The sequence below is a fragment of the Scophthalmus maximus genome, chromosome 3 (genome assembly GCF_022379125.1).
Source record: "Scophthalmus maximus strain ysfricsl-2021 chromosome 3, ASM2237912v1, whole genome shotgun sequence".
Lineage (NCBI taxonomy): Eukaryota > Metazoa > Chordata > Actinopteri > Pleuronectiformes > Scophthalmidae > Scophthalmus > Scophthalmus maximus.
Genome location: NC_061517.1, coordinates 17,525,742 through 17,544,241, shown reverse-complemented (window position 1 = coordinate 17,544,241; position 18,500 = coordinate 17,525,742). Strand labels below are relative to the sequence as shown.

Below are 18,500 nucleotides of genomic sequence, written 5' to 3'. Positions count from 1 at the left end.
AACGTCTGTTCCCGGCCGACCGACCGACTGACAGAGGGATGAAGTTATTGCTAATGTGTCAGCCGAGCGTTTGCGTACAGATCGATCTGAATTCACCACACTGAGGGGAAGATCCCCGGAACAAATTGACCACACGTTCGCACATTCATACATGATCCAGCCGTACTAAGTTTTAACCTGGTCTTGTTTTTTGGGGGGGGGGCAGTGGTTATAAGGTTATTAGGGCCAGTGAACTTTGGGCAGAATTAATACAGAGCAATACACATTTTCTTCAATATGTGTCTTTCTACATGTAACTTTGTGGCTCCTTTATATTTGTATCTTTATCTGTGTGTGTGTGTGCGTGCCTGTGTGCGTGTGTGCGTGCGTGCGTGTGTGTGTGCGTGTGTGTGTGCGCCTGCGCCTGTGTGCGTGTGTGTGTGCGCGCGCGTGTCGCACGTCTTGGTAGCTGTCAGTGTCAGTGATGGGCAGCCACACACGCACGCAGGATCAGGATTTGACAGCTGATTGGCAGATGGACCCCCAACATCCGTCACGGCAACAACAGAGGACATTGTCAGGCTGTCAGGGCGGAGTTTACACAGAATAGTGGCTTTATTAGGGGTTTGAACTTCTTTCTTTTTTTCTTCTTCACTATGTGGACTGAGATTTGTGAACGAGACGACAGCTGGCTGACTGAGATATTCGTGTTGTATATGAACTCGATGACTCTAAACAACACAAAAGACCAGGGCTTTGTTTTTCAAGTTTTACCTAAATGTTATGTTAGGTCTAGTGTGTGTTTGATTGTGGCAGTATTGCATTTTCATGTAGTGTATGTGACATCAAGCATCTGCCTTGCGGAAGGGTCTTTGAACAAGACGATGAATCTATGCCGTCAATCGACCGTGTGGCCTGTAAAACATCCATTTATTCTGTGGGTATCTATAACTTTATGAATTTAAACTACTTTGCAGTGCTACAGCATAATGGTGAAACGTGAATGATTCCTGCGTTGATAGGCTCCATTACCTAATGGCAACCTGTGGAGGATCCATTTAATCATTTAGCGCCTCCGGCTTTTGGATCTCAACCCATTCTGTGACAAACGGGCGTTAAAAGGTCATTTAGCATCGTTCAACAAGTGCTTACCGCTTTTTCGCGGACTTGCGACTCCTCTCATGTCCTCATCGGGACTGTGTATTATCTGGCTATATAAATGGAAAGATGTTTAAATATTGTTCGGCATCTGTTTTTTACAGCTACAGCCACTGTCTGCGGCTAAAGCATGGCAGGGGTAGAAAATGAAGATGAAGAGAGAATAAAGGAATAATTCTTGAGCACATCACCTGAATAGGAGACAGGACTAATGTAGAACTGAAGGATTTTAGATCCGGTGAAATGGAATATTCCTCATTACTCTGGATCTTGGAGACATGATGTTTGATGGGTTTTTTTTTATGTTTGTTCATTTTAAATGTAGGTGCAGAGCAAGGAGAGATGTGAAGAACAGACGCCATTCTCATGCTCCGCTTCCCACCTGAGAAACAAGGAGCGAGTGAATAGAAAAAGGCGTGAATCAATGTTCTTTCTGCCTGTCACAACCCCAAAACACACACATCTCACACACACACGCATGCACTCACACACACACACACACGCGCACAGGAACACACACACACACACACACACACACACGCACACACACACACACGCACACACAGTACCATGACAGACATAGTCTAAAACAAGAAAAGGAATGAGAAAAAAGACATAGGGCGAGTGCATCTGAGTCATTCACCCTTTTCATTGAATAATCAATGTGAGTCATGACTCTGTGTGTGCGAGCGTGCGTGTGCATTGGGTTCTCTTTAGTAATACTGTACGTGTGCACCTGTACGATCACAAACACAGACACACATCCATGTTGAATTGAATTGGCCTCATGAGTGACTCATCTTTGCAGGATTTAAAATGGTGCATGTGTGAGAGAGAGATAACGCGTCAAAGAAAAGGTTTGTCTTTGACGCGACAAATCGGACTCCTGGACAGGAACAGAAAATGTTTGTGGGGGCGGAAATAACCTAAAACAGAGACACTGCTTTTTTACTTCAGTCCATTTATATGCCCACACGGTCTCCTGCTGTCAGGGCCGGTGCGTTTCTTCGTTAAAACCTCCGCTGTGCTCGGAGGGAACGGGTCAATTGCTGACGTCTGAACGCATGAATCCAATGTTCACAGTTGTGTTAAAGGCTCTCTCTCCCTCTGAGGCTGCGACGCGAGTCTCAGTTATTGGTAATCAAACACCAGCCCCTTGATTAAGATTCCCGAGCAGAGAGCATGAATCATGGATGTTTTTTCCGCGGCAGGGGGCCGCAGGTAGTGATGACCACCTGCCAGCCGCGACTTTCTGCAGCATTTCCCCCTCCTCAGCCCTCACAGCTCAGGATCCGATTTGAGGTCGACGTATTTCTTCACACGGGAAAAAAACCCTGCGCTCTGCCTCGGCTGCAACCTCTGATAACAAGCTGTGTGTCACTTACAGATACCCCCACTCCAGTCGGCCACTATGACTCCGAGGATCGAGCCTCGACACTCGGCATATCGCTCAGAGAGAATCCTTCATTGGGCCTCAGCGGCTGATTCGGTTCCAGCAATAGTATTTTTTATTTTTTTTATTCTCCGTCTTACCCGTGTCCCCCGGCGCCGTCCTGGTGAAACAGCGCTCGTCTTGTTTTCCATCACTGGCAATTTGGCAAAGCTGTTGCTAAGATTCCGAACCGTGACACCGCTTCCGCAGCCCCGATCCCAGCGGAGAAGTCGACCTCACTCCATCACAGCTCTCGACCTGCGGGTTGCCGATCCCTCTCCCCCAGAGTCCTCCATTTTGTGTCTTTTTTCCCCCCATGTCAGTGGTAATGTAATGTAGGTTAGGATGTTTCTACCGCCGCCCAGTATGTGCGGGCTTACACACCCGCGAGGCCTTGTTTTCATGGCAAACAGCTGATCGACCAATACCAACTACACCAATGTTTTCACGGAATTTTAAAGGAATCAATTCGTCAACTGATCCACACAAGTGTGTCAAACGGGAAATCAAGTCCGCGTTTCCTCTTGCCGAATGGTGTGCAGCTAATTCTATTTGAAAATGTGACCCCGCAAAGACAAATAAACGCAAATCCTGACTGACCTACATGTGTGATTTTCATATAGTGTAGAAAAGAACAGAGAAGCCTCTCCAGCCACCATCAGTGGCCGACCTGACTTATGCTATCGTGGTGCAATGGAAACGAATCCCTGCAGACTGGTTCCAAAGTCTTGTGGGAGAAGCTTCCCAGTGTTGTTTCTTTAGGAGTAGATGCAGTGATACTCTCCTTTTCTCTTGACTAATCCATCATTTTGGCTGCACTACACAGGCAATTGAATCCTGCTGTACGGATCTACAGATCCCCAGTTTCAGTTCAGTATGTATTTTTTCTAAATCACAGCTACTGCAGCCATTTGAAAAACCAAAAAAAAAAAAAGAGTGGCTCCCAGAGGCAGCTTTTTCTTTGTTCTGTTGGGGGAACTCCCATTTTTCTCTTCAGCAGTATCGTTCCCTACATCTGCATCTTTGGGACCTTTAACTCGTGTGTGTGTGTGTGTGTGTGTGTGTGTGTGTGTGTGTGTGTGTGTGTGTGTGTGTGTGTGTGTGTGTGTGTGTGTGTGTGTGTGTGTGTGTGTGTGTGTGTGTGTGTGTGTGTGTGTGTGTGTGTGTGTGTGTGTGTGTGTGTGTGTGTGTGTGTGTGTGGGGGGTGCTGCCAATCAGTGAGTCGCCCAGCGAAGGGAACCGCTCGCTCTCCTCACTGACCCATTTAAAGGCAGAGTGGTGGTGAAAGTAGGGCAGAAAAGAAAAAAGTATAAAACTTTAAGGCAGTGCGTGCAAAAACTCACAGGCGAACACGTGCACACACCTATCTCCTTACTTCCCTTGAGACTGGTTGTTTATGTGCCAACGATCTGTCTCTCTCTTCCTCCTCCTCCTCCTCTGCACATTATGACTTTATGTCAATATGCTTTCACAAGCGCGCGTTGCTGACCTCAAGAGATCATAAAGCGCTCGCATTTCTGTTGTTTAGAGGTGTTTTTGTTTCCAGATCCCCCCCCAAACTGTGGAGGGCTATTCCTCCGCTCCTACAGGTTGGACTGAAAATAAAACCACAGCCAATGACTGCAGTGGGGTGGGGGGTGGGGGGGCAGTAACACGCCTGCACATAGAAACGTACTGTCATACACACTGTTTTTTTTTAAGGGAAAAATAGAAATATGCTGGGTGCTGAAACTTAAACACAATATGTGTTAGCCACAATGAAATGTCCACTCTTTGGGGGGGGGGGGGTCTGACAGCAAGATAACTGCTGGCGATGAAGGATTGTCTGTAGAGAATGTCCTCACCTGCACTCCTGAAAAATTCAGCAATGCCCATTCTGGAACAGGATGTTTCTTTGCAAACATCCCCCCAGTCGCTGCTCTGTGGTTTTTGAAGGGGGAACAAACTCGCTGTCCCTCCTCCTCCTCCTCATCCTCCAGTTACCTCTCCGTGTGAGTCACAGTGAAGGCCCTGTGAAGTGGCCAGGAGCACATGTACACGTAACTCTGACAAAGTGAGTCGGATTAGCCGCAGATTAATAGCCACCACTTTGAATGTAGGTTTTTGCAATCTTATTCTTCCGTCTCTAATCCCGTTTCATTTTCTTTACCGTTGTTGGTATATTTACATTTAATAAACCACGAACATTTTACATTTAATGCTAAACTGCTCATCTGCAGAATTATGGATCTCAACTGATCTCCCAAAAAAGGGTGTTTGATCTCTTTAATATTTTCTGCTATTTGACAACAACAAAAAAGTCCAACAAAAAGGATGAAACCTTTGTCTTCTTGAATAAACCAGACTCTTACAAAATTAAGAACATTCATTTAACACAGATTCTCTACGACGGCCTGGTCACACCATGCACAAAGTGGTATTTGTCAAATATTTGGTTCTAGGCTTGACGAAATATTGACTGCTTGTTGGGCAAATTGATGAACTATACAGTAGTGAGCGAACAAGCCCAAAAGTGGGAGAGTTGGGTTTTGTATGGTTTACCATGTGCGGTTTGTAGTTTGCTTTTCTGAGCAAATAGTAATAAAAAATGAACCACAGGAGAGAGGTAGAGGGGTGAAAAGAGGAGAAGAAGAGAGGGACAGGAAAGAGGCGAGAGGTGAAGACAGGTGACGGGCTGGGAGGCGCGGGGACCGAAGGAGGCCGAGGTGGCGGAGGGAGAAGCAATGCGAGGTTAGTCGAGGTGGGGGGAAAAAAAATCACACAAAACCATCGTAAATAAGGCCCGAAGAGTGTGTGTGCGTTTGAAAGAGAGCGGAGAACCACGAGGCCCAGATGACCCTTCCTGCCATCGGACTCTCTCCCCTGCACGCACAGTGTTTCAGCAGCGATGTGATGACCGAACCCAATGTTCCTTTTTGCGAGTGTTGAGTTTTCTGAAAATCAGTCTTCAGTGTCATCACAACAACGGAACACATCGCAAGATGACTCCTGCTGCTCCCGCCCGACTAATCTAAGTGCAGCGCCTCGGCGCACGTCAACCGCAGGTATTTAAAGCACCGACTGGGAGGAGCAGTTATCACGCACGGGCGGGGAACGGACGTCACCAGCACTGAGCACTTTAGGAGGTTGAAAAATACATTAGGGCCAAAGGCTACATATAAGATGCTCGGAGGTTGTATATACGAGATTTGAAACATTAATATAGCAGCCCCAAACTTTTTTTCTCTGTAAAGGCGTTGTGGAGTACTGGCGTCCGAATGAAGTCACACGCGTTGTAATCTCTCCGATCTCTTTTGTTGGCCCGCCCCAATTCTATCGAGCAAGATGGCCCCAGCGTCGACTGGCAGTGATGCAAACGTGCCATCCGTGGGTGGACACGACGATTCTCAGCGCTGTTGCCACGCCGAGACGTTTTTCAGGGCACAGATGAGAGCGCGGCTACACTCTCAGATGTGTTCATCACAGAAACTGATGTAGCGAGACGTGTGTTTATGGAAGTGCAGGTGATACGAGTTACTGACTTTAGAAAATAAGTGAAGTAGCTGAAATGAAAAGAGACTGAGATGTGATGACTGAGCATGACTCGGGAGTTGTTTAATAAATGAGACGCAATGTGGAAGAGAACGAGACGTGCCACTTCCTCACTCTGAATAATAATTCTAAATACTAATACAGCAGAACCAACAGAAGTGTGTTTTAAATTTTCAGAAATTCAATAAGTAACCTTCAACAACAGTCTTTTGTGCTACGAGTCTAATTCACTTGCCCTTTGGCGTTTTGCATTTTACACTTCAGGAATACATAATGCTGTTTTCACCCACACTGAGCTTCAACACGAGTGGGTCAAGTGCAACGGAACCTGCAATAAACTTCCCAATCAGCAGTGACTGGAGAGTATTGATAGTAATATGGTGTCAGCAGGCCCGAGGAGATTTCTCCGTATTTCCTAATAACTCATTCTGATAAAGTATCACCTGAAAAAAAGGCCCTTCGCAAATGGAGGGACAATTTCCAGTTTTATGAATACATTAAAATAACACATTTGCAGGTTCAGTGCCCTTCAGAATCAGCTAAAAGAGTTCAGACAAGCAGATGGCTATGTTTTTCATGGTTGTCATCATGGCTGCGACTAAGCGGATGAGTATCTGGTCGTGAAGAAAAAAAAAGAAGAAGAAGAAAAGCCAAAAAAAGTTTTTTGCCTTGCAGGCTTCTAAATGCATATTGTATGAATTCTTTAAAAAAAAAAAAAGAAAAGTGGAGCGGAGTTAGGTCTGCTGAATAAGTAAAGAGATTGAGAGGCGGGAGGTGGCCAGGTTAGTTTCCAGCAGATGTGAGAACTAAAGAGGACAGAAGAGAGAGAGAGACAAATAGAAAGAGAAGAAGAAATGTGATGAACACGGTAAAAAGGGGGGAAAGGGGTAAGAGATGTAGAATGGAGGCAGGCTACATTTAACCTCAGAGCAAGGCAGTGATCAGAGGGTTGCTAGTTTGAATCCCACCTGGGAAAATCTGGACGGGAAAGGGAGGATGAAGACCCGGGGGCGGAGAGGACAACATGAAAGGAACAGATGGGAGTATAGCGGGTGGACTGCGGCGAGAGGAGGAGGAGGAGGAGGAGAAAGGAGGAGAGAAGAAGGATGGTGAGCCGTTGTATTATTAATTGTGGTGAGGCTTCCTCAAGTGTAGGAGCGAGCCGTCCGTCCATTAGGAGCTCTGTCGTTGCTGCTGCCGCTGCTCTCATCCTCTATTTTTGTTCCGACGTCTTTCTAAATAGAGGAGCATGACTCACTCCGTCCTTGTTACCTTCCCTTGGCTCCTCTCTCCTTCTAATCCCTCCTCATTTTCTAGTCCTGAGGCACTCTTCCCGCTCTTGGCTGCTTGTAGACTAATGTGGGTTCTTAAAGGCCGGCACTCCGTATCCTTATCGGATCATTTGCACAGGCAAATGGGTGGTTTGATCATTTTTGCTGATTAGAGCTATAACACGCATCCTCACATCGTCACGTTATTGACTAAACTGCAAATATGAACTGTTTTTAACACACTTTTATTCCACAGTAGGAGAAAACTGTGTGTGTGTGTGTGTGTGTGTGTGTGTGTGTGTGTGTGTGTGTGTGTGTGTGTGTGTGTGTGTGTGTGTGTGTGTGTGTGTGTGTGTGTGTGTGTGTGTGTGTGTGTGTGTGTGTGTGTGTGTGTGTGTGTAAGCTGTTTATAATTATACCCATTTGGTGACTAACATCTTATTGTGTGAGAATAGTAATGTGCATGTGTGAACATAATGTATATAATCTGGTTGTCAAATGTGTTTGTGTGTGTGTGTGTGTGTGTGTGTGTGTGAGAGCTGGCGTATATTTACTGTGTGCGTGAATGTGTGTGTATTTGCATAAGTATACAGTGCACGTGTACATTGCATATTTCTGCAGTGTGTACGCTGTGCGTGTATTCGTGTGTCTGTGAGGATTTTCCTCTCCGAACATGTAAACCTTATTGAGACTCAGTCATCGCTGCTGCAGACGTGCGTTTGTGGCATTTATTTTGTCTGGTGTTGACTAAATGTCACACACTTTATGGAACATTATGCAGCTTCTTTGCTTTGTTGAAATTTTTCTTCTGGCTGTTTCCTCGCTCCATTACGTTGTGCCTCTCCGGGTGTCTGCTCTCTGCACATCAATTTACAGTTTGTTGTTCCCTGATTTGGTTTTTTCTCCCTCCAGTTGAATAGAAAGAGAACAAATGAGGAGTGAAGATGAGTGGGAGAAATTAGAGGATGGAATAAGGTAAAAGACGAATAGAAGATGAGAAAAATGATACTGTTGCACAAAATACACAGGAACTTACTACGCTATACTCCAATAGCCCTAATGACCCCCACAGTGCTGACAGCGACCTTTGTAATGACCAGTCCGCTCTGTGGAAACCCCTCACACACGCACACACACACACACACAATTAAAGTCATACAGAGAAACTCATTAAATTACCAGTGTTGGCCATTAGGCCATCGTGGCATTTGCCTGAGGCAGCGTGGTGTGACTGACTGTGTGAGCCTGAGTGACAAGACATCATAATGACATGGTTACTATAGCAGCAAGAAATTGGTCTCATGTAAATATATAATAATATGGATGATAATACACTTCTCTGATTTTCAATGAGATCATGAAAGCTGCTTTAGGTTTTAAGAGTACCTTGATTTCGACCTTAATTTTGGAACTGGGTTGCACTTTACAGCTTATACAGTGTTAACACAAACACACACACAAATACAAATAGACATAACAATGAACACACACACAGGCCTGGGACACACAAAAAACCCTGGATAGACTAGATTCTGAGTGATCATCTCACTGCGCACACAGACCCACCACATGTGCACAAACACACCTAAACAGATGAAACCAGCACTTTCCCAAATCAGTTCCCTCCAGATGTGCGCACACACACACGCACACACACACACACACACACAAACACACACACACAAACGTAGACACACATGCAGGTGGACAGGGTGTAAAGATCCCGATAACTGTTGCGACAGCAATGATGAGAGCTGTGAAAGCCTGAATGACGTGTGTGTGTGTGTGTGTGTGTGTGTGTGTGTGTGTGTGTGTGTGTGTGTGTGTGTGTGTGTGTGTGTGTGTGTGTGTGTGTGTGTGTGTGTGTGTGTGTGTGTGTGTGTGTGTGTGTGTGTGTGTGTGTGTGTGTGTGTGTGTGTGTGTGTGTGAGACATGGTGTCATCATTGTTGCATGAATCATATGGACTTATTCTTTAATCATCAACACAACTTCAGATTCTCCAACCCTGCCTGTCTGCCTTTCGAGTCTCAAACAGAATGCAAAAGCCACAACACGATGTATGTGAGAGAGGCTTGTGTCCCGATTTAAGTTGCCATCTCCTTCAGCCGACGTGATCTAGACCACGAAGGCTGACGACAGTCTGGTCCGAGGCGGATTTCCCATCTGCCCTCACTGACACGTTCCGGCCTTACTGCTGTCGCCTAGCAACACAGGTTGAGTTGCCCATGGTAAGAGAAATCTTGTCACCGGATGAGCGTAATGAATGCTGCGATAGGTTCGGCCGGGAAGGATCCACCCATTGGATCCTTCGTTGTTGGGAAGTGGAAGGACACATTTGTCTGCCGCGTTTGAAGGAGCCTTTTAAAATGGGACTGCCGAGTCACCCCAGTGTGACGCAATCGAGGATAGGGAAGCAGCTCCTGAACTAGAACGCAGCTAGAGAGAACGGATGTTGACATCGGCTGCCATGGCAATGTTCACACATGGTGGACTATGAATGAATGTAATAATTATGATTTACCATATAATAGATAGAATACTATCTCTAGGTGAATGTCACAAATGAGTTCATATTTATGTACAGTGCCATCTAATGTAAGGTTATTATGTAGCTATGGCCGTGCAGTACATTAACATTACCATCGTGTCATCAAGCTCTTTTTGATTTATTTGAACAAACATCGCAGCCTTGTTCTTCCCTGTTTCGTACTGATGCAAATCCAGAGAATGTATGGCCAAAAAACTCACCAGGAAGGACAAGAATGATAAGAGGGAGAATAAGCTCAAAGAGAAAGGAAACTAGTTATAAGGATGGAAAGAGACGAAGGAAAGAACTATGGGAATAAACTGTGTGACTTTTAACTTTTCTGTTCCAGGAGACTCTGCCTACACCCTTACATATTTCATCTCTCCAGCTATTTATATATATAGAGAGAGAAAAAACCTTTGCTGAATTATAGATAAACCAAGTGAGCCAGACCCTCCGTGTGTCCCTATCACGCGGCGTTCTTGTCTTTTTTCGAACACTGAAGCTCATCTGCACCGCCTTGTCGGACGCATGCATTTTTCAAGGGAGACACAAGAGAGGGACCGGTTCCAAATTAAGAAATGCTGACGGACGTCAACTTTGGCCCTTGACAGAAAACTTATGTGTGTAGCATATCTTGGCCACAGTTTAATCTGTATTTTACAGTATTAAGATTTGATTTTGTGTCCCTATATATTATCTGGACAATGACATTTGATCCATGGGCTTCTTGCTTTTCACCTGGTATTATTTATACGTTTTGTTGTTATGTCAATTCAACAAGAACAATACTGTAAAGCCTCACTAAGTGAGCTGATGTCAATTAAACTTTACAAGTACAGTATTTACACTACTTGCTACCACTCGTGTGAAAAGAGCTGTGAAGTATCTAAAAAGTACTGCAGATACAAGCCTTAGTGCCCGTCCATCGGTTGAAAACACCTCAGCAAAATAAATGCATCTGTGATCTCATCGCTCCTTTGTCGTCATCTTTCCCTCCCCCTCGTCGCTCCACTCACTTTATTTTTTCCCTCTTTTCCCCTACTGTTCTACCTACTGTCGTGTGTTTGTGTGTGTGTGTGTGTGTTTGCAGGTGTGTGCGTGCCCGTGTGCATGTGTCTTCCCTCTGGACTAGAGGCTGCACATGATTCAGCTCTCATGTCTGATTTCCCCCCTCAGCCTCTATCTTGCTCTCTTTCTATCTCTTCTCACTGCTCCTTCGCTCTCCTCTTTTTTATCTTTTTTTAAGACCTCTCTCCATTTTTTTGGAGAGAGGTCTGTGTATGTATATCATGTCTTTGTCATTTCATAAAAGAAATGATTTCATCTGATTATATTCATTTTTAAAACATCTGACATGTCTGTGTCTCCTCCTTTCCTTCTCTTGTCTTTCTTGTCACTCTGTTTCATTCACTTCATCTAGAGAGCCACAGGCCTTAACCCACATTGTATACACATACACACACACACACACACACACACACACACACACACACACACTTTTACACATAATGCCTCCTTTTGATCACAATGTTGTATGATAGTTTTAATGGTGTCATTTTTCTCAGAGTCTGTGTGTGTGTGTGTGTGTGTGTGTGTGTGTGTGTGTGTGTGTGTGTGTGTGTGTGTGTGTGTGTGTGTGTGTGTGTGTGTGTGTGTGTGTGTGTGTGTGTGTGTGTGTGTGTGCGTGTGTGTGTGTGTGTGTCCATCACTGTTCTGTACACAGTAATAGTAGTAGTTATATATATATATTACCCTGTATGTTATTTCCAGGTCTGTACCGTGGTGTTACCAGTACATTATAGTATAGTACTATGAACAACTGTACTCCCCAGCGACCCTGAAGGCATCGTGCAGCTTCAAAGTAAATACAGCACGGGTCATTCTCAATTTGCATTACTGTCTTACACACATCCTTGCTTCTTTCAGTCTCTTCTGTCATCAGTCTCTTCCTTCCATTCTTCTTCTTTCTGCTTTATTGCCCCGACTACTTCACTTCCTTTCCCTCTGTCCCTCCTTTTTAATTTCCTTAATGACTGCCTCCTTTACTCATAGTTCTCTACTTCCCTGCATTCATATATCTCTTTCCATTCTTGGCATCCTTACATCCTTTGGCACTTTGCTCCCTAAGTCCTCAAACCTCCTTTCCTCCTTCCTTAGTTCCTTTCTCCCTTCATGCAGCTACTTCATGCATCTCCTTTGTTACTGTCTTTGCTCTCTCTTTCTCTCTCTCTTAACAATGGGGAGGTTTTGAGATCATCCTTCCCTAGAAAACTGTAATTAATTCCCTCTCTTGCCCTTTCTTTCTATTCTAGCTCTCTTCCTTGTCTCTGTTGCCCTCTGTCGAATTTCTACTCCTAAATGCTTTCGTTCCCCCATCTAGCTATCTCTAATACTTGCCCGCCGTACATTCTCTGAATATTCTTGCGCTCTTGCCTCCTTTGTCTTATTTTTCCAGTATACTTGAAAAAAAATCTATTTTGAAGTTTGTAAAGATGAGGCTTTTATCATGTGATGCAGCCAATGGATTGTTAAATCTACGTCACAAGTGACACAGTAACTTTGCAACTATTAGATTACATTTTGTCTCAATTAAAAAGACCTTGTGGACAGCAGAGCACTTACTATATTATTTGTACATCTGAAGTTTGTCTGATGTATTTACCTCATGGGCAAATTCCTGAAAAGTTAAACAATCATTGTGCACATTATCTGACTCTTTGTGTTTAACTGTTTACATTTCAAAATATATCTGTGGAGGTATTATATCACTGTTAATAACCCTTTGAAATATAGGTAGTGTAGTGTCTTTTTGTCAATATATGTGAGTAGCACGTGTGGTCCATGTGTTTCTTGCTCTGTAATGTTATGTTAGGGGCCTCCTGACGACCCCCTGAGCTTTCCTTGCAAGCCCTATTTGGTCTACTTCTTGCATTGTATAAACAAATGTGAAACCAGAGGTTCTTTCTGAAGTACACGACGGTCCTATATAAGTCTACGTTTTACGCAGTGCTTGGATGCTCTCCAAGCTCTGCAGTGCTTGAATCGATGCTGGTCTTTTTGTAATAAACCTTTATATACAATCAAGACGATGTCGGCGGACTTCTCTTCAACACATCTTCACATCATCGCTACTTAGTATACAACAGTAGCACCCATGGGTGTGTATACAGTTCTCTCAGCAGCTGATGAATGGTCCCTTTGGATTATGCAAGAAAAACTCCTAATTATTGTTAACGTTCTCACATTATAGTCAATTTTGAACCTTTTCTCCAATTAGTGGGATTACTAAACTCTTTGTGTTTCAAATGCAGGCAACCTTGACTCAAGGGGACGGCAGGGGAGAGGCGAGTAAATGGTGTTGCATTTCCTACAAGTCAATAAAAGAAAAATAGGTAATATACTCTGTATCTGTACCCCGTTTGTGCATGTTTGTGGTTGCAATTTGGGGTGTTTTCGGAAACTTTTTCCCTACTTGTGTACAGGCCATTGATAGTGTGGCTCATCTGTACTATAATACATTGCTTTTTAAAATATTAGTATTAGTATAATATATTGAATATAAACTATTTTATTATTCTCTTCAAAAAACAAGAACAACATAAAAGGAAATTAACAGAATGTTCACAAATGTTATCAAGGAAACTGTGAGAATGCTTGGTAATATTCAATTAGTTAAACGTTGATCGAGGCATGAATGCAGTTAGCAATCAAATCGATTTACATATTTAATTGCTGAAGGGAAATGAACTAAAATGAGACCACACCAAGCTCAGTTGCTCAAAAGCACTGTGGAGCAAGTAAAAGCCACAATGTATTGTGAATAAGTTGTGAATAAAAGCAAGATTTCAGTACAAGGACAGACAGAGCTAGAGGTTTGGTGGAAAACCTGGAGTTAGTTAGATGGAAATCAACAGCTTGAAAACAAAAGGACTTTCACAGAAAGACAGAAAGAAAAGAGAAAATGAAGCCAACCAGAAATGAAATATAGCCTTAGAAACTGATGATGATAAAAGAATAAGAATGGAGAAAAGAGAGTGGGATTTCTTAGAGGAAAGAGAAAGATGAGAGGTCCGAACCTCACTGCATCCACACAGTGGAGAGGAAGAGTTCCAGCAGCAGAATGAAAAGCATTTTCTATTTGTGCTGAATGGTATTGATTGTCTGAGAGGGTATTACTCTGAGTTTATGTGTGTGCCTGTGCTGGGGTTCAGTTCTTGTTCCTCAGTATATGCATGCTGTAAAATATATTTGCTTACTATATAAAACCTAGTATGTCTTATGCCCATGTGTGCACTGTATTGCTGTACTCGTATCTTTCCTCTTACCTCCACCAGATGCGGCGTTGGGTTGAAGCCACACAGGTTACACACTTGGCTTTGACACTGCGTACAGGTGTTGTAGTTGGGTGGGTCGGAGCTGCCGATGTTCAGCTCCGTTTTGCAAAGGGGACAGTTCACTTTAGGCTTTGCAGGCACCGGAGTGGGCACGGGTGCCGCCACGGGCTCCTGCTTCTGCGGCGCTTTCTGCAGATGAGAAGGTGATGGCTGGTGTTGTCCTTTTTGATGATGGGCGGGCGACTGCTGTTGTGGCATTCCTTGTTGATGAGGCATGGTCTGCTGTTGTTGCCTCTGGGTTGGCGCATGTGGTCCACCCATTTGGGGACCTCCCATTTGGCCCAGTGCATGAGGACCTCCCATGTGGCCCGGTGCATGAGGACCCCCCTTTTGGCTCGGTAGATGAGGGCCTCCCATTTGGCTTGTGGCATGAGGGCCACCCATTTGGCTTGTGGCATGAGGGCCACCCATTTGAGTTGGAGCATGAGGGCCACCCATTTGAGTTGGAGCATGAGGGCCACTCATTTGAGTTGGAGCATGAGGGCCACTAATTTGAGCTGGAGCATGAGGGCCCCCCATCCCAAATGGTTTGGTGCCAGTGGTCCCTTGTTGCTGCTGCTGCTGCCTGTTGTCAGGAGTTACATTGCTGAACACCACCTTGCCTCGAGCAGGGCTTGGCTGGGTGGAGGCCGTGGGCAGGGGGTCGACACTGATCAGGGTACTAGCCTGATTGAGCAGCGATGCTCCAAAGCCAAACAGTTTGGTGAGGCCGTCCTGGGCAGGGGGAGGCGCCTGACTCTGAGGTCTGTGGGCCGGTGAGGAGCCTGCACTCCTAGTCTGGTCATGGTGCCGAGCCATTGGTTGGTGCATCGGAGAACCACGACCCAAATCAGGCTGGGAGGGCGCCTTGGTCAAGCCAGGCAAGGGAACGGCGCCAGGGTGGGGAATTCGTGGACCCCCAGGCTGATTTGGGCCCCCTGAAGGACCTCCGACAGTCCCTGGAGCTCCAGGACCTCTGTGGGAGTAAGGATCGGACCTCATGCCCTGCTGAGAGGGCCCTGTCTGCATCTGGGGGCCGCCAGGGCCTTGATGTCTCTGTAAGCCTGGTGAGGCGTGAGGCTGGGTCTGCGGCCCTGGCTGGGACGATGGGTAGGTCTGAGACTGAGACTGGGGATACTGCTGGGACTGGGAATATGGCTGGGATTGGGAATAGGGTTGCGGTTGACCGTAGGGCTGAGACTGAGAATGAGGCTGATGCTGAGGCTGAGGCTGAGGCTGCTGTTGCTGCTGTCGCTGGGTGGGCTGACTCTGTGCCAGAGGTTTGGGCTGTGCTGCTGCCGGCTGTGTTGGCTGGGGTGCGGGCTGCTGAGGCTGGACTATGGGCTTGGCTTGGTGGGAAGGAGAGTGAATCTGCTGTTGGCTCTTAGAACGAGGCGTGGTCATATCAATGCCAAGAGCTCTCTGCATCTGACAGTTGAGACACAACCACTCCTGGACCTGCAGACAGAAAACAGACAGGTCTGGTGTTATTTTAACCTGTCAAAATCCACCTATCCTCTTTCCAAAGGATTAAGTAACACATTTACAGTTTACTGAGAAAAATATTTAACTGTTTTGAATGTATTGTGATTGAATGGAAATATTCTAGATTCCGTCTAAATATTGGGTACCTTTGGGAATGAGAATCACAAGCAAAGAGTGAAAAGGCGGTAAAGAGATGAAGAAAGAGAATCTTTCTTTAAAAACAGGTCAGTATTGATTGACATTGTCCGTCTATAAGTCATTTTGTCCCTCTCAAAGCTGATTGCTATTGATTACTTTAAGTATCACTGCTGACTCAGACAGTATAAACCTGTCTCTGATCATCCGAACTGCACGAACTCTGTATTTTTTCATCCAACTTCAAAGCTGAGGGATTGTGCATGAGAGAAAATGCATTTGGCTGACTAAACATCAAATACGGTCAATCTGTGGAAAAACAGAAGTGCAGAGAGAATAGTTGCAATCAACCAGATATAGAGAGGGAGAGAGGTAAATCAGCCACAAATTGACTGCTGCGCTGAGTGATTGCCGAGCTGAAACCGCAACCTGAGTGAAAAGTATTACATCTCTAACACACACACGCATACACACATACATACATCCACAACCGTACACAGGTATGCATGCATAAACAGACAAATCAAGTGCTAGCACAAGCAAGACATCAAAAGACACACAGTCAAATGAAATGGAGGGACAACACCCTTCAGCCTGTGAAATTAAAATAAGACATCACACCTCCTCCTATTCCTCTCCCCATGTCTTCCTCTTTCCTTCTCCTCTTCCTCCAGATGAGAGCTGATACTCCCTCGTGTCCGGACCCTGCTTGGCTCTATAATTTCTACCGACTGCAAAAAAAAAGCACACGGCTTCTCTCCGCGCTGTCTCAGCCTGCTCTCATCCCGTCTGTCCTGCCGGAGCTTTGCATCCACACCGCTGCGACCCAGCTGCCATCAGTAGTGCTATTTTAGCTCCTCTGTAGCGAGAGCAAAGCTAGTTTCAAACGTTTCTCCCATCCCCTTCCTTCCCACAATGCAATGCGCAGCCGTACTGTATCACCCTGCCCGGTATCCACTAGCCCCCCCCCCCCCCTCCACTGTTTTAGCCAGGAGCTACGGGATAAGTTTGCCCCTTGGATGTAAGGAGAAATGCAAGAGAAATAAAAGCGTGCATCAGTCACGTCCCCCTAACAAAGCAGTTCCTCCCACTGAGCCGTCCCAGCCTGCTTTGCTGTCTGGCATTTTCGAGCTTGACAGCATTACTGTTCCCATGTTCTGTTAACTCAGCAGCTACAGCCACTGCTACATCCTCACATCCTCCTTTCCCCTTAACATATTCTCTTTGTAGCCGTCTCCTCTTCTTCCGTTCTTTTTCACAATCCCAACTTTCATGTTTTTCATCTTTAGCCCCATTTTGCTGTTCTCTCTCGCTCTCTGATCAGGTTCAAAATGTAGGTCTTTTTCCCTGAATGGCTGAGGTGGAAAGATATTTGAAAGTATAATTTTGCTGTTGCAGGATCCTCCTATGTTGTTTTGCCATAAGTAAATCTGATGATGCTGGCGAGTGGGAGATGAGGAGAGGTAGGGAGAAAGAGAAAGGGGGATCTGATTTTTAATGAGTCCCTCTCTATCCAGGCTCCCTCTATATCCCCAAAATCATGAGAGAAACTTGAAGGAACGAGGGATAGAGCGAGGGATGGAGGGATGGGAAAGAGCAGAGAGATGACGGAGCGAACAGCGGCGGGAATGAAGTCAGCAGTTTTTTAATCCCGGCAGCTCTTCGGCTCTCATCATGTCAGGCTTAATCAACAGCACCGCAGCAGAGAATATCAACTTCTGCTTCTCTGTGGTTGAAGGGGAGTATATGGTTGCTAACAGGTGAGGAGGGTGTGTGGGGGTAAAGGGTAGCTTCATCAAAAATAAAAAGTAAATGCACATATGTACATTGTATTGTCACCTCACAGCAAGAAGGTTCTTGGTTCGGATCCCAGTTCAAACTGGGATCTTTTCTCTTGGTACTCCGGCTTCCTCCCACAGACCAAAGACATGCAGATAAGCAGTTAGGTCGACTTGAGACTCTAAATTGACCCAAGGTGTGAATGTGAAATGGTTGTTTGTCTGCGTATAAATGCTTTGCGACATGCACGGAGGTCCGCCCTAAACTTTCCCTGCCAGTCCCGTAGTAACATTTTCGGAAAAAACGTCCCAGCGAGCCCATGTGAGAATTACCAGCGAACCAGTGGGCGTGTTGATGACTGTAAAAAAAAAACAATACAGCGGAATCATCGACATGTCCTGTCTCATGCACACGCCCAGAAACATTTCTTCTCCTCATTATTTTATCGTTCATTTCTTCTATCTTCGATAGTAGCAGCAGAAAAAACCTGCCATGGACATTGATAAGCGATGCAGTAACTGAAGAGTACAGAAGGAGACTACTTCTATTTGCAGATGGAGGTCAGTGAAGACAGGATACCCCTGTCTCCTCTAATAATACACCAGCCTGCAGCCAGAGACGAGATGCAGACCGACAACATCCAACATGGTTAATGATCAGTGGCCATCATCTGACCCTCAAAACTGCCCCTCCGGCCCGGTGAAGAGTCCCGACCCTAATGAGGAAGCCTCGGCTCTGACACAGACTGATAAGCCTGTGACAGGACAGATTTGACAGGTGTCTCATGTGCCTCAAAGCATTAGAGTGTGCGCATCGCCTCGAGGTA

At 45.5% G+C, this 18,500-nt stretch overlaps 1 protein-coding gene across 3 annotated transcripts in view; it reads right to left on the bottom strand.

The window, feature by feature from the left end:
* bsna (bassoon presynaptic cytomatrix protein a) overlaps window positions 1-18,500 on the bottom strand; it is a 102,349-nt gene that overhangs the window by 58,063 nt on the left and 25,786 nt on the right. For all 3 annotated transcript variants that reach the window (XM_035645940.2, XM_047331255.1, XM_047331256.1), the window contains exon 2: window positions 14,228-15,733. In XM_035645940.2, the coding sequence (XP_035501833.2) occupies window positions 14,228-15,733 (1,506 nt within the window). The remainder of the gene's footprint in view (window positions 1-14,227; window positions 15,734-18,500) is intronic.